The 22,227-nt window shown below is 39.4% G+C and overlaps 1 protein-coding gene across 2 annotated transcripts in view; it reads right to left on the bottom strand.

Annotated features, from left to right (window-relative positions):
- The window catches only part of lrrk1 (leucine-rich repeat kinase 1), a 55,432-nt gene that overhangs the window by 14,575 nt on the left and 18,630 nt on the right, over window positions 1-22,227 (bottom strand). For both annotated transcript variants that reach the window (XM_044143239.1, XM_044143231.1), the window contains exons 9-28: window positions 18,013-18,176; window positions 17,036-17,173; window positions 15,489-15,601; window positions 13,413-13,483; window positions 12,530-12,659; window positions 11,591-11,703; window positions 11,085-11,299; window positions 10,823-10,987; window positions 10,155-10,327; window positions 8,593-8,716; window positions 8,061-8,220; window positions 7,726-7,904; window positions 7,546-7,643; window positions 6,423-6,594; window positions 6,171-6,337; window positions 5,317-5,456; window positions 4,357-4,615; window positions 2,788-2,957; window positions 287-484; window positions 63-202 (exon numbers count right to left, since the gene is read on the bottom strand). In XM_044143239.1, coding sequence (XP_043999174.1) covers window positions 63-202; window positions 287-484; window positions 2,788-2,957; window positions 4,357-4,615; window positions 5,317-5,456; window positions 6,171-6,337; window positions 6,423-6,594; window positions 7,546-7,643; window positions 7,726-7,904; window positions 8,061-8,220; window positions 8,593-8,716; window positions 10,155-10,327; window positions 10,823-10,987; window positions 11,085-11,299; window positions 11,591-11,703; window positions 12,530-12,659; window positions 13,413-13,483; window positions 15,489-15,601; window positions 17,036-17,173; window positions 18,013-18,176 — 3,089 coding nt within the window. The remainder of the gene's footprint in view (window positions 1-62; window positions 203-286; window positions 485-2,787; window positions 2,958-4,356; window positions 4,616-5,316; window positions 5,457-6,170; window positions 6,338-6,422; window positions 6,595-7,545; window positions 7,644-7,725; window positions 7,905-8,060; window positions 8,221-8,592; window positions 8,717-10,154; window positions 10,328-10,822; window positions 10,988-11,084; window positions 11,300-11,590; window positions 11,704-12,529; window positions 12,660-13,412; window positions 13,484-15,488; window positions 15,602-17,035; window positions 17,174-18,012; window positions 18,177-22,227) is intronic.

Here is a 22,227-nt window from a genome sequence, read left to right as displayed (position 1 = left end):
TTAATGAGCAGCAGCCCTCAGGCCTCCAGACGAGGTGCTGGTGCAAGCAGCTGCATACACACCTCCAGGGACCACACCAGGATGTTGTCTGACTTCAGGTCACAGAAGATGATGTTCTTTCTGTGGAGGTAGGCCAGTCCTGCTGCAACCTGATACGCTACCTTAAAGGTTAGCATGTGACCAAGAGGCATGTACTCTGAGCCTAGGCAAGAGACACAAAGTATTCAAGTGAGAAAATGTTGGAGGCATTCTGAGGAAATGAGCAGACGGTTGTAGGAGTGTTTGCCTTTGTGCCTCTCCTCCAGCACCGTGTTGAGGCTGCCCAGAGGCGCCAGCTGCAGCGCGAAGCACAGTGGATGAATGCTGATCCCCACCAGAGCCACGATGCAGGGATGCTGCAGAGAATGCAACATGCTAGCCTCCTGACGGAACTCAGAGAAGCTGCGACACGCCTTGACAAACTGCAGGTGCTTCACCATGGTGTCTGAGGGCCGAACAAGAGCTTGTTACTGTCATGGTTTTAATAAACTGTGGGATATTATAAAAGATGGCAGCAGCAGCTAACAAGTTTTATCCATATTTAAACTGTATAAAAAAAGTTAACATCATAATGGTTAACTCTCATTGTTAGACTCAACTTAGACTTCCTTTATCCACATCTTTGCAGAACTATATTTAAGCTGTTAGCATGACATGACAGGTTGTCATACACCAACAGTCTTCAGTCAGAGGCATCTTCAGATTCAACTGACTGCTACTTCAGATCCTTTCTGCTCACAGCGTCATCATCACCAGCTACTTGGACGATTTGAGTTATGACAACATTTAGTTTTTCTTTGGGATAAAAAAAGTACTTTTTAAATATAATTGAATGAACTCTGACCTAAACTAAGGCCACTGAGGCCTCACTCAGACGAAGTATTTTGCAAAATTCCTCTTGATACTGGCAGAAGTTGCTAAAGCAATCGTTCTTGAGGGATCCGTGCAAATGGATTTTCCTCCCTCAGGGCTCACAGGGATCAATGAGGAGACTCCCATCACTCTGGGTGTCTGTCAAAGCTGGAGTGGATACATAAATCAAATCTAACCAGACACTTTGAGGCTCTAATACCAGGGGGGCAATGTAAAGAATCCTGTGTGTTAATCCATGCTAAAACCAAACATTCTGACTTGTTAACTTGCAACTTTGGCATAACTGAACTAGGATTACAAAATTGGTGTGAGAAAAAAAAAGGCAGATTTACAAAACTGATTACCCTAAAATCATAACCTTGCTTAGTAGTTCCACAGCAAATGTGGTGATGTTATAAACAAGAAAAATATTAGTGAATAGAGGAAAATGAACAACCTGAAAACTATAACCCAAAATGAGAATAACAATATCTATACAGCACCAGGAGAACAGTCAAAGTACACAAAAAATGTATTTAAAGGCTGAAAAGGTGGACTTTGTAGGATATGTCCCCTTTGATAAATGAAATGTTTGATGTTGTAAATGTGATACAGAATCTCTGATATTAAAATTTGTTGGATAATCTAAACATTAAATTTGATGAAAACAGCAGGAACAGAAAAAAGAAAAATACTTTACGGTAAGTGCTTTGTGCATATAATTGGATTCTATATTGACCGTTATTTCTACTCATTCATGTGAAGGAGGTCAAAGGTCAAAATACATCACTGTATTAAAATAAGACAACATATTTGTAACTGAACATATGTCGGGTTTCATATGAAGGTGTGAAACATCTGTGAAGTAATCAACATGAATAAACCTGGGGCTGCTCTACTACAGCTAAGTTTACATTAACCCGTTTAATCCCAAATTTTTCCTGCAAAATAAGCATTTCAATCGTTGGACCTCCCTAACACGTGATATATATGAATTATCACATTTTAAGCTGGTTATGTTAGTGAAAATGTAGGCTGTATACTCTGCAAAAATTGTTGCCGGTGGGAAACTGCATACTCTGAATTACACAAATCAGGCCTATTTATACATAAAAAAATAAGAAAAATCATAACATGCACAACTTATTATAACAAAAAATGGCTACAAGAGTGTTCAGAAATATTTTAGATACATAAAGATTCAGTGCTACATGCTGCAGATGTCATTGTTTCTATGTGCCAAGTGACGTTCTACCAGACCAAGAACTACACCTGGACCCTGTCCTAAACCAGATTCAGGTGTGGCGTCATCTTGTAGTGGTCATTCAGTGCACAGGCCACATTTGGTGGATAGGATCGCCTTTTGGAGGGGTGAAATAGAGGAGGGGTTCAACTGTGAAAATGACAGTGCTGTAGAAGACATCATTTTGAGGTTCCTTCGGGTCTGGAAGATCTAAAATATCTGATGGTTTTAAGCTGTGTGGGAACAGCAGGGCATTTAGAATAAACAGCAAAGCTATGGACACCTAGCATGGTTCTGTCTATGTATTATGCTAATGGCAACAATTGTTGCCATGCCTACATTCACTCTTCTTATGATCAAAATAGGGATGAAGAGATACAATTTTCTTTATATACCAGTAGAAGACACTTGAAAGAACATATGTTCAAAATATTTTATTTATATTATTATTGTTTTATTTTAAAACTTCAATTAGCTACCAAAAGTCAAAACAATTATTTTAGAGCTGCTAGAAGTTAGAAAAAATCTCTGGCAACAATTGTTGCCGGTGGGAATAAGTCATGGGTTAATTATGTAAATTTGCCAAAATTATTCTCCAAACTGATGGTTTCTTTTATAAACAAAGCAATCACATATATAGAAAGCTATTGCACCTGTATCGCTGGTGGCTGACAGCTGTCGACATCTCTTAAAGTGGAAGAGCTTCACAGCAACCGGCTGGTCTCTGTATCTGGCTCTGTAGATGATGGTCCCACTGCCACCCTGACCGAGGATGTTCTGTTCCTCCTCACAAAGCTCCAGCTGAGCCTTCTCCAGAAACAGCCTAACACACACATGCGCACACACACACCCCCACACACACACATAAGTATGCCAATTATTAAGCTTCACGCCTAAGCTGTAGACATCGCTTGGGAAATTCCTTTTCAGTGTTTAGTTCTGTATTATAATATGATGCATAATGTGCAAGTGACCACCTGTTGTACAAACAGAACCAGAAACCCTCCTTTACACATAACTGTGTTATGTCCATTGTACATGTCCATCTGGGCAGATTACAGGACTCTGCACTAGGGGTGATATGATTAATTGGATTAATCATGATGGATTAATTATTGAAATAATTATCAATCAATTTAATTATTGATTAAATGCTAAGACTTAGAAAAATGTTGCTGAAAGAATAACACACACAGAGCAGTAATTAAGCCAAACTTTACAAAAAAAACCATATGTTTTGCATAAAAATAACAAAACTTTGTAAATATGATCTAATTAGAATTTTTCAAGTGAAAATTTTGGCTTCAAAAAATACTATAAGGCACCTTTAGTATTTCAGTTAATAACTGGTCGATCCAAAAACTACTCAACATGTCAGCCCTGCTCTGCATTGATGTTCAGTCCAGAAACACCTGAGCTTCTATTGTTAATTTTAGAAGTTAATTTATGTTTAAGCTGCAGATGCTTCCTTTGCTACAAAGTGTTTACTAAAGAAAGGCTGTTATTATATTTTAGGTAATGAAATGTTTATTTTCTTATATAAGAAAGAAATTGAAGTATGTGTTTACTACCATTTTATGTATCCAATGTCTTTCAGAGTACTTTATACATTTTTTTTAACCCAGCTTATTGATTAATTGTCAGAATCATAACTTACTAAGGTAATGCTTAGCTGCAGACCTGATGTTCATGCTTTCAGAACATGCTGCAGTGATTGCAGAACCAGAAATGTGTGCCGTTTGTCTGGGCCACTCATGCATGTGCTAAGAGGCATTTCCCTTTTGCCCATTAACACCTGGCTGAGCTGTGAGTCATGATGTTCATCATTAATGGTACCTTTAGTTGCAACTAAACTTTGACATGATTCAGGTTGTGACAGTCAGGGATGATGTTTATGTTATGGATGAGGCTATAATTACTCAGTCAGTGTTGTGCTGTTTAAAGTAAACAAAGATCGAATGTGTCAATCTACTACCAGCCTGTAGAAAGACTCAGGAGAACAGATACAAGTTATTCCTGACAACTTTTATTGATCACAGAACCTATCATTGCAACAACCTATCTTCCACTGAAAATCCATAAACTCATTTAACGTTACTAATAACAGTCTTTATATTTAACTCGTTTAAAGTCCTGATTCTGTTTTTAGTGACTTCCCTCAGCATGGGATCAACAGTCCACAAGTCTGCAGTGTAAGGTGTTGTTTAATGAGAGAAGGTTACCGTGCCGGAAAGTCGGTCATGAACAGTTCTGGGACCAGCTCCTGCAGAGGGATCGGCTGCTCCGGATGCTGAGGACAGACAATGTGTTCCTGTTCCACAGCCGCCAGCACACAGTCCTCCATGTTGAAGTAATGAACCTCTTCTTCTCTTCTTCTGCCGTCCTCTGCCTGCTCCTGCTGCTGGTCCCTCGGGGCACACAGGGAGCAGGGCACATACTGCTCAATGAGGAGACTCCCATCACTCTGGGTGCCTGTCAAAGCTAGAGCAGGGACAGGAAGACAAAGTGATATTTACTTGTTTTAATGGATGCAAAAGCAACACTAAGCTAAATAACCAGGAGCATCGCCCTTCTAGCATGTTGGAGAAGTTCTGTTACGTTGTTTCTGATTGGTCAGTGATTGCCTTTGGTTATGGATGCTGAGCAGCTGGGAGGATGTTTGCTCTTACTTTTTTACTTTCGGAGAATCGCTATGTTGCATAGCCGTGGCAACAAGGTAAGCCTTTTACTACTGGAAGCAGCTGATTAGTATCAAGAAAGCTAAAAAAATATGTAAAAACAGAACAAGGTCTTGCATGTAATGGATTGCTGCCAGGCAGTTCTTCACAGAAGGTTTAGGTGAATCCTACTAGTCAGTGGTATCTGCACACCTGCAGCACTGGCTGGAGTTCACACAGGCTGGGATCAACACTACAGTTCAGTGAAGATCAACATAGAGGAGAGACCAGAGATTGAGCCAATCATTGGACATTTCTCTCATGGCTCTCAGACAGAAGCAGAACAGTTCAGTGTGAGAAGCATTAAATCTGAGAGCAAAAAGTGTCTCATTACGAAACATCACATGTGCAAGCAGCACTAATTTCCTTTCTGTGTAAATTTTAAATGAGAGCAGGATAGCATCCTAAAGTGAAAAGAAGTTTTCCTTCTCTTCAACTACAAATATGAGAGGAAGGAGCGCTGACCAGGAAACCACTGTTCCATCAGAGAGTTGACATGGTCAGTGATGAAGGCCATGGCAGAGAAGTCTCTGATGTCTGACTGACAGAGGATCTTTATGCCTCCACTCTTCATCTTCTTCCAGTTAACATCCGACGACTCCACACTGCAAACATGAACACATGACCTCTGTCAACCAAAGTCTTAGAAATTCAATCAGTATTTTTAATACATTTTTAATAAATGAGCTCTAGCAGAGTAGCTTAAAGTGCTGTTTTTTGGTGTGTATTTTTTAAATGTTATTTATATTAGTCCAATAGAATATGCTGAAAAATAAGAACACCTTATTTTATATTTAGTTTTTTAACAAATAATATTAACATATCGATGACTAAACTCGGTATTTACAACTGGACCAAGAAAGTGGTTTAAATTAAGCATAAATATTACTCTGCTTTACTCAAACACACAAAAATAATCTGTATTCTAAAACAGAAAACGTTAGGACACCCTGTCCTCTTGTAAATACCAGTAAGACTATGATATTCTCTGAGGGAAGTTTGCCCCACTTGTCACTTTCAGCTGTGAGTAGTTTGCAGCCTTCCAGTTAGTCCACAGAATCCCACTGACTCCAAATATACCAAATACATGGCTGTATTTTTTGTTTGTTTGTGCATTTTATGATATTATTTTCTGCTGTATGAGATCCTGTTTTATGTTTTGATGTTATTTTTGTTGAAAATGAGAATTTGTTTTAAAAATTCTTTTGACAAATGTTAACATCTCTTTCTGAATTTTGATGAACAACTTTGTCCTTCTGCCCAGCTGTGCTCTATCATTCCTCAGTAAATGTCAGCATTCATCTATCCCCCATTCTGACCTGAGGTAACCTCCATCAAAAGTGACCAGAAGCCCCTCCTTCCAGTAGATAGTCTGGCTGCGTCGGACCCTGAAGGTGCTGCAGCGGTTCCTCTGCTGGCTGCCAGCGAAGCTGTAGATCAGGGAACTCCTGCGGTTCAGGCTCCTATTTTTGGCTGAATCAAACCACTGTAGGAACATCACAATATTTGTCGATCATGAAGAAGTCTCTACAGTGACATGGTGGTTACTGAGGCTCTAGTGGAGCATTCACCTGAAGATCCATCTCTGTGAGGCTGATGAGCATCCTGGCAATGAAGCGCTCCCAGAAGCCAACGGGAACGAAGCTCATCTTAAAGAGACGCTGCAGCGTGTTGTTGGTGTGCCGGTGGAAGCTGTGGATGTCCATGGCTGGCTTTGGAGGAAGGAGATGTGGCAGCAAATATCTAGAGGAGGAGACACAACAAGAATAAAGATGGACAGGAAAACCTACATTTATTCACTCCATTATCAGGGGCCGCTTTTCTTCTAGATGATTCAGTTTATAACGGTAAGCATATTGAATGCTGACTCCAGCTTTTAAACTACTTTTAGCGCAACTTGCACACAACAAGTTTCTTCCAAAGTTTCATCAAATTGTTTTTTTAAGCAAAAAATGAGCGCCAAGTGTGCGCAGAGAAATGGCCTCGGATTCCATTGATGTTATTTGCTGATGTCACTTGAGCATCAGAAGCACAACACAAAGGCTCTGGCTTGGGATGATTCAGATTAATAGTGTTAAAAAAATTTAATGCATTAAAATTCATTCATCCATCAATGGATGAATGATGGATGTAACTAGACTATATGTAACTATATGTAACTAGACTAAAGTTTAGTTACATATAGTTCAGTTTGATGCAGTTATGTTGTATTTTCAGGTTCAGTCAGTCATGTGACGCAGACGAGTTCAACTCTGTAATCTGCGTATTCCAGTCCTCCATCCTGAGCAGCAGAGAGGAAAAGCTCAATTTAAACAGGAAGTAAACATCAATCTGATCCATCTGCCTCGACTGAACCAAACAATAACAATAGTTAGCCCATCAGCGAAGTTATTCAAGTCTAAAATATTATTTTAATGCTTAACATGTAGTAGCACAGACTTTGCCGATGCTAGTCGGCAAAGTCTAAATATCTGTTGTTGACCCCATGTGTCTGTTTATTAAATAATTTAGCAGCAAAAAGGAATTGAAAATGTTGCTTATTTTGTTTATGTTTTGTTTTTGATTAAAATGTGATGGAAAAAATTCCAAAAATAAATTACAAACTCTGGAATAAAGGTCCCATCACTACTTTTTATATTGTCATGTAAAATATAAGAACACAATAGTTTTTCCAATAAATTTGCTCAGTTTTACCTGTCATTGGCAACAGGCAGAGCTATCTCAAACTTTGCCAGAAACTGGAAGTATTGCTCCTCTGTCTCCTGGGTGAATCCTGTTCCAGATAGCAGCTTCTGCACAGCAGAGATCACAACAGGAGAGTCTGCAGAAGCTTCAGATCACCATTAAACATAACAGAGAACACTGAAGGCTCACCCTAAGGTCTTCCACTTTGATCACTCCATTCCTGGGGACAGGATGACAAGAGTTCAGATGTACTATCCTCTCTAAGCAGTCCGACAGCCACACAGGACACAGGAAGTACAGAGTACACAGGCCATGGCTGGTGTCAGGGAAGTGCAGCAAGGTTCCAGTTTCAATCAGGAAACTGATGGCTAGATGAAGTACAAAGAAGAGAAAAGCAGAGAGTCATAGCCAGGTCTTTTCCCTGTAAAGTGGGATAAATACTCTGGTCTCCTGAAAACATTTCTGAGTTAAGCCATTATTAAAGTGTTAGAACATGAAATGGGTTTCCATTCCAGTCTGCGTACCAGTTTGCAGGTCCTCATAATCTCTGATGTCACTCTCTGGGTTCTGTTCAATGATGCTGAGTAACTGAGCTTCAGTCAGGTACTGGACCTCTCCCTCAGCATGTCTCCTCTTCTTCTCTGCTATCACTGCCTCCTGTAGGATCAAATAGCTCCTGGGAATCTAACAGACAACATACAAACAAACATGTAAAAAATGCAGCACTTCTCCATTTCACATAAGCAACATGATCTTTGATTATTTGATGAGACAAAAATATAGTTGAAGCCACAAGTTTACATATACATACATAGCAAACATCATCAGAAGAACATGGGACACAGTTTTAGGCTCTTGCTTAGGACAAGCAAGAGCCTAAAAAAATCTCCAGATGAGCAGCAGAAAATGGGACCAATCAGAGAACATGACTTTGATTTTCAGATGATCAAGCAAAACATCCTCTCACACTCAGAACGGGTTTGTGTGGGACAGGCGATATAAAGAAAAAATCCAGTAAAGGGAGAGTCCACATGATCAGATCAGAGCAGAACTCACCAGTCTGGCCAGCAGCTTGTTCCAACAGCCTGAGCTGCTGCTGCTGTCCTTCATAGAGAGAGCCACATGGTAGAGCAGCATCTTCAGACCATCGAAACCCTCCAGTGTCTTACATGACACCTCACTGAGCGCCAGGAGAAACACAAACAGATGAGTGGAGCAGGTTTCATTGATGTTCTGGAAACACTTTGGATGTCTGATGAATCACAAATTCCTCTGGTAGATTACAGAGAAACAGCAGGGAAATACAGTGATCCCTCGCCACTTCGCGGTTCACTTATCGCGGATTCGCTATTTCGCGGATTTTCATAATGCTTTTTTTTTTTTTTTTTTTTGGTGCATTGTGCTCTGCATTCTGATTCGCTAAAAACTCACTCCCGCTTCTTGTATCAAAACATGCTACGTTTGTGCTATCATTTTGTCGTCTCGTGCAGTTATGTGTACGTACATAAAACAGCTTGGCAAATTAACATTAAGTTGGCCAAATTATCTTGTAATTTCGAAGAAGAGAACACTGCAGAGCGCAGTCAGGATGCAGCAGTCTGAAGAGCAGTGAAACGGCCTACACGTGAGTCACTGTATTTGTATACAGTACATGTAATAGTTGCTAATTGTAAAAAAAAAAGTTTTCTATTTCGCGGATTTCACTTATCGCGGGTCGTTTTCGGAACGTAACCCCCGCGATAAACGAGGGATTACTGTAATGCAAAGCCAACATAAAATATTCTATAATTGTAGGTACATTTATCATGTAAGATAAGATAAGATAAGATAAGATAAGATAAGATAAGATAAGATAAGATAAGATAAGATAAGATAAGATAAGATAAGATAAGATAAGATAAGATAAGATAAGATAAGATAAGATAAGATAAGATAAAAAACAGCAACATAGTCATTCAAACATCTGGCATATTTACAAGTTACAGTCATCTTTGAATTTGATCAAAATTGCCTGTGAGGCAACACAAGAAAAAGGAAAACAGAAACTTCTGTGTCCAAAAACACAGTTCTTTTGTTTACTTATGAGACCTGTCAATAAGGAAGTGAAAAAGTATGTTTTTACTCATCCTAACTTCTCAAAGTACTTTCAGACTTCTTGTCACCTTAACCTCATCCACACTCTCAGGCAACCACATCCATTCACCACCAGACATGACTGGTAGGCAACAACTAGATGTTCACGGTCTAGTCAAAGGACACATCAACACATGTATACACCTGATAATCAGGGAGTCAGTGTGTGCTTGGTTGTGTTTGGGTGTCAAAAGGTCTTCATGTAAGAACTGCTATAACTTTTATCAGGAAGCATTTCTTAACTTGTAGGTGTCGGATAGAACTGATGGCCTCCCTCTGTTACTGACCAAAAAGCCCACAATTCTCACTGACATAACATAAAACTGATTAAAGTAAAAATGGATAAAAATTTCTTAGAAATTAATTAATTAAAATCAGACCTTCCTTTTGAAATGTGACTCAACAGTGTTGTGCCACAAGGATTTCATCAACGTTAGGCTTATGCAGCTATTAATAATTGTGATTACAGATAAACTGCGTCTTACTGCAGCTGTTTGACGGTGACGTCGGGGTAACCAGCGGCCCGATATCCAGATGGCGATCGGCACAGTGCAAGAACATAAGCTCGCAGTGTTGCCAGCCTCTCTGTGCGGAACTTAGTATCAATGAGGTCCAAATGGGTTCCTACAACTACCACAGAAGAGTTGGGCGCTCGTGCCTAAAGGACACAAAACACTGGAAGTTATTATACATGTAGATGAAAGTCAAGACATAGAAATGCTGTGGAAAACACTGTCTGCTGGTATTTTTCACTAAGTTAGAGACATTTTTTACAGTGCAGTTATAATGCAGGGGAAGCCCTTTTTAAGGTGAAGGTTTGATTTAGAGGTATGGTGTGATTTAAGTTTTGGTTAAGGCTAGGATTATGAGTATCATGGTAATGAGTAAGGTCAGAGTTTGGGGAATCGGAAGAGGTGCTGTGTTAGGGTTATGGGTCAGGTTTAGGACTAAAGTGTGAGTGGAGTTTATGTTAGGTTTAGGTTTAGGATTAGGTATATACTGGTAATGGTTAGGGTTACTATAGTGTCAGGGTTACCCTTATAGTAAATGAATGAAAAATGAATGAAAGGCAATGAAAAGTGCCAATATAGGGAGAAATAAAAATGTGTGTGTGTGCCTGTGTATATATAAAAGTGTGAAAGAGAAAAGTCACCTCTATGTTGAGAAGCCATGTCTGCAGGTTGGCCACAGCCTCCTCTCCCAGAGCCAGGTTCCAGATAACCACGTACAGGGACTTATCAGTGAAGAAACACTGGTTGACTGTGGTCATGCTGGCCGGACCACCAATATCCCACACATGGAACACGACTGACTCCTTCTGTGATGGACGCATGGAGAAATGTTCCAGCTCTGAGTCTGTGTGCATGCTGAGTTGACAGTAAGCATATGTTATGGGTTCTCTGCATTTTCCTCACATTATTTTTGCCTGCATTGGGTTTTTCCAGCTCCCAGCTGAAGGTGGAGATACTGCCTTCTGAGGGGGTGAAGGGAGATGCCTTGCCCGTCAGTAGAGCCTCCACCAGGGCCGACTTCCCCTGCCTGGGAGGACCGACCACCAGCATCTTCAGAAGTCTGCAGGGCTCTGCTTTTCGAAGCTGCGCCCGGAGGAACGCCAGGACAGAGTTGGTGCCTGTTTCCCAACACAGCACACAGCACACATATTTCATTCCTGAATCTGTAGCACAAGTGCTTACCATGTTTTATTGGATTCATCAGTACTTTACGATATTGTTCACAGGATCACTGAGCTGGTAGTAAGATATTGTTTTTATAAAACATTCCTTAAAAATGGAAGTTATAGTTTGTCAGTCACACAACCACACAGTTGTGTGACTTGTGTGATCTAACTGATCAGGTTAAAACCTGATCAGTTAGATCTATCTGTGAGAAGAATCAGAGTGTTTTTGTGGTGAAGAAGTACCTTCATCTTTTACTGCCTGTGGAATATTGTTGATGTTGAGGTTTTCAATGTCCAGCTGCCACAGGTTGGAAAGCTGTCCCAGTTCTGCTGGAAGTTCTCGGATTCCAGGATTGCTATCAGCAGGAAACGTAACATCAATCAGAGAGCAAGGGGAATTCACAGCTATCACACTGTCTGGATGTCCAAACTGTGATACTTGGATGAGTGTCTTCTTTTTAGAATAATATATTAAATAAGACCAATCTTAGTTAAAGGGTGGGTATTACACACAATCCATTTGTTTTTAGCTTTATCTGATGTTATAATGTTATTCTCTCAAAAAAACATACTTGGTGTGTTACTTTGATTCTTAAATGCAAGTTTGAGGAATCTTTGAATCTCCCGTGGCAACTATTCATGGGTGCCAAATGCATGTTCATACAAAGTGACGCCTATTGACCCAAAGCTCTACCTTGGAGCTGCAGTTTCCAAAGTGAGATTCTGCCTCACAGAGCAGAAAGTCTGCTTTACTCAGCTCCTTCAGACTAGCAGCAGCAACAATTAGTAAGCACCTGGTGGACCTGTCCATCTGCTGAGCTCATAATACAAACTATAATGCTCATAAGAGCAGTTCTAAACAACATAACTATAAACCAGTGTTGTGATAATGTGCTGAAGGCAGAGTGTTGGAAAGGAAAGGAGCTTATTGAAGAGCTGGAAGCCTATTTAAAGGCATCAGATACAGCTATGACGTGAAGTCAAATTCACAGTCATATTTGATATATACATCCTTTTTATAACTGAAGGTTACATAGTTACTTGATTGTGCTATAAGATTTCAAAATGTGCCTGGAAAATACATAATACCAAACCTTTACTAAAGGAAATTACTGCATTTGTTTTTAACTCTAAATATGACTTTCACTGTGACAGATGCAAAAGACACACAGAGAGACTCACTTAGAGAGATACAGCTCAGTAAGGTTGCGTAGAGCACACAGTGACTGGGGAACACACTCCAGTTGGTTATCATTCAGGATCAACACTTCCAGGGAATCTCGCAGAACACTGGGGAACTCAATGGGACACACTGTGAAACAGAGAACACAAAGAGTCAGAGCTCACAGCTCAGACACACTGGACAATACACATCTCTGCTACATATGAATGGATAAATATGTTGGAGTGAAACATTTTATAATGAGACTGTAAGTGTTTAAAGCACAGGGTGGCATTCAAAAGCTTTTGAGTAAATTAACTTTACAGACAAAAAATGGACAATAGGAGGTGTGTGATCACAGATGCCTGAAGGTAAGATTGAATAACTTCATAATAAACAAATGTGACCTTGAATTTTAATAATATCTCTTTTCAGGCTGTTTTCCTAAATAAAGAAAAATAGCTCACACATAAATTTGTATGTTTATTTCAAAGGGATGTTTACAACACATGCAGATCAAATTGGAATTTGAGAGACAAATTTTGATCAACTAAATAAAAATGTATATAAAAATTGAAAGGAAACATCTGGGGAATATTCTGGCACTTTTTGGTTGGACAAAAGAAATGCACACCAACATTATTTTGTGTGTCTATTTCATTTTCAAAATTTTTTCAAAGGCAGTTTTGCTGTAAAATGTTGCTGCCAAGAAAGTCTTTCTCTAGTTCTGCAATTTTAGAAACTATGCAGAGATTTAAGACTAAATCCAGCCATATTTACATAGATTAAAGCCAGGATAAAATGCTTAAAATGACTCTCAAAGACGACGCTGTTTGTAACACACAGTGACCTAAAGATATTTGCAGTCTTATGAAACTGACTGACCGACTGAGCGACCATTACCTGGGTCTGGATCTCTTCTGTTCCATGTTGTCAGGAAAGCTAGCCTCCTGGACTTGGGCCCCTCTTCGGTTCTAAAAGACAGAATTTGCAATGAAGTCAGAAGTACACTTCAACTTCAGCAGCATTACATAACATCCTAATTATTCACACATGTCTCTTAGCTCAAAATATTAGCTCAGCTGACTCAAAAGATGACAGATTTTTCACCGAATGTAACAAGGTAGATGATAATCAGCAAAAAGAAATTTAAAAAAGACAGACATTTTCACATTTAACAATAATGTCAAATAGCATGTATAAGTCAGGAAATATTTTTAAAAGACAGTAATGTTCCAGAGTGTCACCCCCTTTGTGGCAGCAGGTTGGAGCAGCTCTGTTACGTTGCTTCTGATTGGTTTTCCAGACTTTTGTTTGTCATGTTTCTGGTTAAATCATTGCATATTTGGAAAATTATTTCCTCTGGTTCTGGATGCCGGGCAGCTGGAAGGATTTTTGCTCTTACTTTTGGACAGATGTTATGTTTGCATAACTGTGGCAACAAGGTGCTTTTTTTACAACTGGTAGCAACTTATTAGCATCTTGAAAGCTGAGATAATATCTGAACTATGATTCCAAACTCCAGGAGTTTGGACAGAGAGCAAAGAGAAGGAGGAAGCTTAAGGCATCTCTTCCAGCTATTGTAATAGGAAAGAATCATATCCAGACTAATGCTCTCTAACCCTATGGCCAGACAGCAAAAGCAAAACTGATGGATTAGAAAACCTGCCAACAACTGATGTTATCAGGCAGGAGATGATACTGTGGAACATCATCTGCTCCCTGGATGTTGAGCTGTTAGCATAGCATGAAGGTCATGAGACTAAGGTACAGCAACAGTCTTCAGTGAGAGGTCTCTTCAGATTAGTTGCAACACTGACTGCTATTGGACATCCTTCCTAACAACAGTCTCACCATCCACAACCATTCTTTGATATTTGCCTCTTAATATTTACAACATAATTTAATTTCCATTCAGATAAATAAAATATTTTTAAATAAATTTGTATTTTTTTCCACAGAAGAAATTGTTTGCATTCAATCACCTTTATTTTAAAAACAACTGCAATGAACTATTATTCTGCACATCATTTAACATTTTTTAATGGATAATATATTTAAAAATAATGATTTCGAGCTTTATCTCAGACATTTAGCATGTTAAATATTATGTTATGTCAATGTTATAGTAGATTTTATTTATAAGGCCCTCACATCTTTTGATGATAGTACAGTTAGAATGAAGGCTGAATAAATCTAACATAAAATATAAAATCACAAGCTCACCTAGATGAGCAAAATTGCCTCCAAACAAAACCACACAGAACCTTTAGAACAATCACTGTCATCGCTGAGTTAACCAAGAACTCCATGGAATGGAAAATGTCACCGTGCAAAGAAGAAGTGATCACTCTTGTTCCATAGAAAAGTGGAACTTGTCTGTTTTTAGGTGTTATAATGACCCGTTGCAGAAATTATACAACTCATAGTAACAGTTGTTGTGAACCACTGAACCACTGAAAGCTTCCGAGGCCATTCAATGGTTATAGAAGAGGCTGCGAAACAGTCCAGGTTACCAGGAAATGGTGACTACAAAGTGGAATGTCTGGAGAGGAAAAGAAGAGAAAGAAATACAAGAAAATAGCTCTATTTTGTCAATTTAAAAAATAATAATGTAGATGTGGTGTGGTGACAGAGAGGAGGAGGAGTTCAGATTTCAGGTCTCATCCTCAGTTAATTTGCCACATATCCCCTCTTCTTCTCGAAGCTGCACAGTAAACCTGGCAGCTGAATCGGGCTTGTGTACGTACTAAAAGGAGGGCTGAAGAAAATGTTTTTTTAAAGTGTCATTATTATAACTAAACTCATCGCAACATAAAATTTTATACAGCCTTACTATCCAGATGGAGCAAAACAAACCCACAGAGGCATTGAGTTTTGGTTTCACATCAGCTGACATCTACAGTTATTCCCGCCAGACTAATTTTAGCCACCTGCCTGTGAACCAGGAAGTGTTTCCAGGTGAGCGTGTGGATCTACCTGCCAAGCTGGTTCCTGGACAGATCCAGAGTCTTGAGCTTCGAGCACTTCCATTTATTAGCAGAAGGGAGTGTTTCTATCAGATTCCCACACAGCTTTAATGAGACGATGGCCTGAAGGGAAGAGCAGATGGAGGCAGGAGGCATTAGGACAGTGGTGCCCAAAGTGGGTCCTGGAGGGCCGCCTGGCATCCTGCATGTTTTAGTTCTCTCCCTGGTTTAACGCAACTGGAACCAATGATGGCTCATTAGAAGGCCTAAGAAGAACATTGACATACTGAAAAGGTTGTTACTACCACCAGGGAGAGAAATAAAACATGCAGGATGCCGGCCCTCCAGGACCCACTTTGGGCACCTCTGCATTAGGACATTGATGCTGACAGACTTCCTGCTACACATAAAGTTTCTGAATGCAAACAAACTGAAACCACCTCATGTTCTGTAGTGTATTTCAGGTAAAGGTAGCAATAACAAACTAAGATTTTATATAGCATATCAAAGTTAGAGATCCACCCATCTGGTTGTAAGGTCAGTAAGTCAACCCAAAACATCGGACTCAAAAGAGTTTATTTGTTGTTTTACTTCATATTTCTTCATTCCTTTTTGTTAAATAAAGAATAATGTGTAAAGTAAGGTGGATAAAAGAAAGGAAGTAGTCTGACGGTCTGACAGGACAAGCCCCCTTCCTCCCTGCACCTCCACGGTTCCCCTGCCATCTGACCATTCCACGAACCATAACAAGCTATAAAATTATTGGTTAAAGCTGATTTATGATTTGAGTCATTTTTAAATCATTTCTAGGTGAATGTGGATCTGATTATGAATGTACAGACAGTAAGAGACAGATCAGAATACAGCCTCATCTGATATCAAAACAAGTATCAAGAAAATTTGTCACAATTCAGTGATATTTAAATAAAATAAAGGAATTAACTAGTTCCTAATTTTTCACCAATTAACAGGAACAAACTGCACCACAATCAGATTGTGCTTCAGGTCACATGAGGATCAGTTTCTCTCATGAAGACTCTTCTTACAGACATTCAGCATAAACCTAGGAATTAAAATTCATAAAGAACGTTACAGAGAACCCGTAACATCCTCTTCATGAGACTGTCACATAGCAACTGAAGACTTTCTGTCAGAACCTTCTTCAGTACCGCTGCGATACAGACTGCTACGTGAGACCCTCCCAGTCCACTCATCAGCATCCACAACAACTCTGAAGTCACTTGGAAAATATGATTTACAACATTTCATGTCCTTTTAGGATTAATATTGGATTAATTGTCTTTATGCTGCAACTGCGAAGTAATTTCCTTGATGAATAAAGTACTTCTATTCTATTCTATTCTAATAGAAGTGAAATGAAAATGGCTCATTTTAATGTGGGTAGATAGACGCTCTGGTTGTTCAGGTTGCAGTAGTCATGACTCAGATGACTGAGAATATACATAGTCATGTTTGTCATAGAAAATTCACTTTAGATTTGTAATTAATCTTAAATGCACAGAAATGTCCAGTAACAATCCACATGATGGTCAATACCTCCAGTTCAAAGATGTAGGAAGGAAGATCTTTGAGGCAGTTGTCAGAGAAGTCAACCTCCTGCAGCTGAGTCCTCCAGAAGATGGATATGGTGTTTGGAAGATTCTCAATCTGATTGGAAGAAGCTTTGCATTGATTCTACATGAAAGGGACAGATAAGTGGACAGGCTGTTACTATTAGCATAACAGAAAAACTGTGTATTGTAGTTTTTCTGTCTGTGACTGTACTTTGATTACAGCGTGAGCAATGGAAATTAAAGTCAAATGAATTGTTTCAATCCATAAAATTTACGAATATAAGTTGATTTTGATTTTACCGACGACTCTGATAATTGATTTTAATTGAATAAAACCTTGGCACACTCTGCACATCAGAGGTGCTGTGGTGGCGCAGGGGTTAAGCACAACCCACATATGGAGGCCTTAGTCCTCAACACAGCTGTTGCAGGTTCGATTCCTGGCCTGGTGACCTTAGCTGCATGTCTTCCTTCTTCTCTCATTACCCACTTTCTTGTCAATTCACTATCAAATAAAAACCACTAAAGCCATAAAACCTTAAAAAATTATATTTTATTGCCTAAAGCTTGTCAAGTGGGACAGTTTCATCTTCACTTAGTTCAAATTCTATAGTAAAAAAACACCTATTCAGCACCCTTTGCTGTTAATGTTGGAAGAACTGCAGAAGCATACATTGCTACAAATGATCTTGCATTCACTAAAGGAATGATGTTATTGCATTTCAAGCTATAAAATGTTTATTTAACAAAAACGAATTTATTCACATATTCTTATGTATATCTAATACTGTGTAGGCGTAAGTGTTGAAATGAAAAATCTGACATTTTCCTTTTAGTCATGATAATAGATCACAACAAACCACAACCAGTAATAATGAATGTTTATCCAAACTCTTAATAGAATGAATCAGACAGTTGTTCTTAATCAGACAGTTGTTCTTAAGCAGCATGACCTCTTACCAGTGGGCAGGCCCAGGGGTCAGGGAAAGCGTTGAGTTTGTTTCTGCTCACATCAAGGCAGCGCAGGGACTTTAAACAGTGCATGACTGAAGTGAGCAGGCTGGTTAGACAGTTACCAGACACATCCAGTCCCTCCAGCTTACGCAGACCGATCCAGTTCACAGCTGGAAGAGCAAAAACAAGATTTAACCAAATAGGGGAAGAAAACTATTTAAACTAAATTAAAGAGTCATATTATTGGGGCCTGCCCCATAGCAATGCATAAGGAGAGCAGTGACTGACTTGCGAAGCAAGTCAGTCACTGCCTCCATGCATTGCATGGGCAGGAACCTATTGTTCTACACCTAATAGAATGTCTCTTTATTATTATTATTGGGGCCTGCCCATAGCAATGCATAAGGAGAGCAGTGGCTGACTTGCGAAGCAAGTCAGTCACTGCCTCCATGCATTGCATGGCAGGCACCTATTGTTCTACACCCAATAGAATGCCTCTTTATTATTTATTTTTCTTCCGTCTCCGTTAATGCGGCTCGTACCGCTGCGAGCCCACCCACAAAAGTGGTATCAAAGCGTGCGGCTCGAACCCGGCATTGGAGCTATTACTTTTGGTGGGATTTGGAGTTACCATGGCGACGTAAAGAGCAAAAAACGACCCCAAAATCACTAACGAGCTCACCAGGTGCAAGTCTCGTATCAAGGGGCGAGGCAACCAGTAAATCCTGAAAATACCCTATTTTTGAGGATTTTCTGTGTCGTCATAACTTTATGTAGAAACGCCATTCAAACTTCATTTTGTAGATACGTCCGTGATCTCTTTTAAAGTGAAGACAGCACGTCAATATGTATTATGGTTTGTCCACAACTTCTTTCTAAGCGACCCAAAGTTTTGGATTTTTGGAAAAATCAGAGTGTGAAGGCCGCTCCGCTAGAGTGAGAGTCAGAGCGACATTTTGACCCCAAATCATTTTTTAACTCGCCCTCACGCTCACAAATATTGCATGATTGGTATCAAACTTGGTCCTGACATTGATACGCGTGCCTGCTCCGGTCAAATGTTTTAAAAAATTATCTAGCGCTTACGGTTTTCTCTCCAGGTGCTTCAGAGCAAAGTCATGCGCCAGGGTAGCAGACAGATCTCACTGATTCACTTCCATGTATTTCTGAAAAATTTCAGACCTTGGCACACACTTTTTTTATCTCATCGCTGTTAATACTGTGAGTGAGGTAGAGATATGAATGGCGGGACTATGTGAGACAAAATAGCCCTCTCATATGCTTCAAACGGTTTTCGAATATGTATTACGGTTCCCGAACGGAAACTGTTTTTGCAATGCTTTTTTAGTCAAACTGGCTGGCTCAAACAGAGAATTGTCTCCCCTGGATGTCTCACTCACAGCTGGCAGAGAGGATTATTTACCATGGCAACGGAACCCAGAGCAGGGAGAGCTGCTGAGGACTACAAATACGCATCACTGTAGTTCGAACTACTAGTTCAGTTAAAACAGAGGAGGACTGAGCTGGCCTTTAGAACAACTTGCTGCTATGGGCTGTATATAACTCATTTAACCCTGTCACTGTTACACATGGGATGAGTTTGGCCCTTTGAAATGAAGCTTACTGAAAATTTCAAAATAAAAGCCCTTGAAATTTTTTTACATCAGGTCATTGCTTTTTTGAGCGTTATATGACTGATTTAATCCAATGACTGTTACACATGGGATGACTTTGACCCTTTCAAATGAAGCTTAACAAAAATTTCAAAATAAACGCCTTGGGAATTTTTACATCATGTAATTGCTCTTTTTGGCTTTATGTGACTGGTTTATCCAAAGCACTCTTACACATTGGATTAGTGTGGGCATTTAATATGAAGCTTACTGCAAATTTCAAAATAAAAGCCTCAATATGCCCCTCTGGACAGTGCACCGCCAGAGGCGGTGCAGTGATATCATTCTGCATTATCTGTTTATCGAAGGTTAGGGAACTGCCTTGCGCAGCAAGGCAGTTCATTAGCATTAGCCTTTTAGCTTAAATAAGCTATTTTCTATTTTTCAGACTTATTAGCCATGTTTAGTATACTTAATGGAGTAAGTAAATGACAGTAAACATTCTAATGATACCCCACATGCTACTGAAAGTATTTATGCTTACATTAGCATATTTGCTCATTTTAGCTAATGCACTTGCTTTATCATACTGAATGTTGCATGTCCAGCTTACTTAACATTCTTGTGATTCTCCACATGCTATTGATTACATTGCAGCTTTCTTTAGCATCGATGGTAATTCTTAGCATCAGAACGCTGGGTCCAAACCGACGGGCACACTTTGGCAGGCCCCAGTTAAATTTCTTCAGGAATTTTCTAGTTATAATTACTTCTTCCGTTACCGTTAATGCGGCTCGTACCGCTGCGAGCCCAGCCACAAAAGTGGTATCAAAACGTGCGGCTCGGTCCCGGCATTGGAGCTATTATTTTTATAAGGAATCGGACTTACGATGGCGACGTAAAAAGCGAAAAACTAGCAAAATTTCCAACTGCCGAAACGCAGAGCATAACTGAAACCAACTGCCGCTTTTTTAGAGTGAGAATTTAAGCAGATTTCTGACCCCAAAGCGATTTTGAAATCGCCGTCACGCCCACAAATATCGCCCGATTGGTATCAAACTCGGTCATGACATTGATACGCGTGCCTGCTCCGGTAAAATGTGTTCGATATTTCTCTAGCATTTACGGTTTTCTGTCAAGGTGCTTCAGAGTGAAATCATGGGACAGGGTAACTGACGCTCTCCCTGATTCACTTCCATGTATTTCTGAAAAGTTTCTGCACAATTTTTTGTCTCATCACTGCAATTACTGTGAATGAGGTAAAAATATGAATTGCGGTACTATCGGAGAAGACAAATAGCTCTCTCATACGCTTCAAACGGTTTTCAAATATGTATTACGGTTCCTGAACAGCAAAGGTTTGTTCGGAGTGCTTTTTCCATATTAATTGGCTGGGTGTCTCACAAAGATAGAATTTTTTTCCCCTCTTTCTGTCTCTCACACAGACATGACAGTTAGCAGCTGATCCATTACCATAGCAACGGAACACATGAGGCCAGAGCAGCTGATTCATGGGAGGACACTCTGGAATGAGCTGGCCTTTAGAACTACTTGTGTTTTGGGCATTTTATAACTGATTTTAACAAACCATTGTTACACAAAGGATTAGTGTGTAAATTTTAAATAAAGATTAATGGAAATTTCCCAATAAAAACCCCAATATCTCTGTCAGGTGAGATATTGCCTATATTATCTTGACCTATATTATCTTTTCCTCTCAGGTTATGGCACTGGCTTGCGCAGCAAGCCAGTGCAATGGCATTAACCTTTGACCTAATGATATTAAATAGGACAATCAGAACAATAATGCATCGCCGTAAGGCGATGCAATAATATTAGAATGCTTTATTAGTCTTATCTTAAATAAACTATTAGCTATTTTTCTTACTTATTAGTCATTTTAAATGTACTGAATGGAGTAAATCAATTACAGAAAACATTCTAATGATGCAATGGCATTAACCTTTGACCTAATGATAATAAATAGGACCACCAAAACGCCATAGTGTGGGCATTTAATATGATGCTTATGTTTATTTTTTTTAAAAAAAGCCTTCATATTGCCCTCAGGTTAATGCATCGCCGTAAGGCGATGCAATAATATTAGAATGCTTTATATTCTTCTCTCAGGTTAGGGATCTGCCTTGCGCAGCAAGGCAGTCAATTAAGATAAGACTTTTACCTTAAATAAACTATTAGCTATTTTTCTTACTTATTAGTCATTTTAAATATACTGAATTGAGTAAGTCAGTTACAGACAACATTCAAATGATACCCCACATGCTATTGGCAGCATTTAGGTAAGGAGATGTTTGGCCTGCTTTGATCAGAAAAACTAACTGCTTAAAACTATTAGGATTCCATCTCTCCCTGTGTGTTTCATTCTCATGACAGTTGAGCTGCTCTTTAGAACTACAAAGACTGAAGGTTAGAACTACAACATGGTGGAACTGTCAGTTACTACAGAGGAGGACTGAGCTGGCCTTTAGAACTACTTGTGTTTTGAGCATTATAGAAACGATTTAACACATTCACTGTTACACATGGGATGAGTTTGACCATTTCTTATGATGCTTACTGAAAATTTCAAAATAAAAGCCTTGGCAAT

The sequence above is a fragment of the Gambusia affinis genome, linkage group LG02 (genome assembly GCF_019740435.1).
Source record: "Gambusia affinis linkage group LG02, SWU_Gaff_1.0, whole genome shotgun sequence".
Taxonomy (NCBI): domain Eukaryota; kingdom Metazoa; phylum Chordata; class Actinopteri; order Cyprinodontiformes; family Poeciliidae; genus Gambusia; species Gambusia affinis.
Note: the sequence above shows the minus strand (reverse complement) of the source record. Positions and strands in the feature narration are given on the sequence as shown.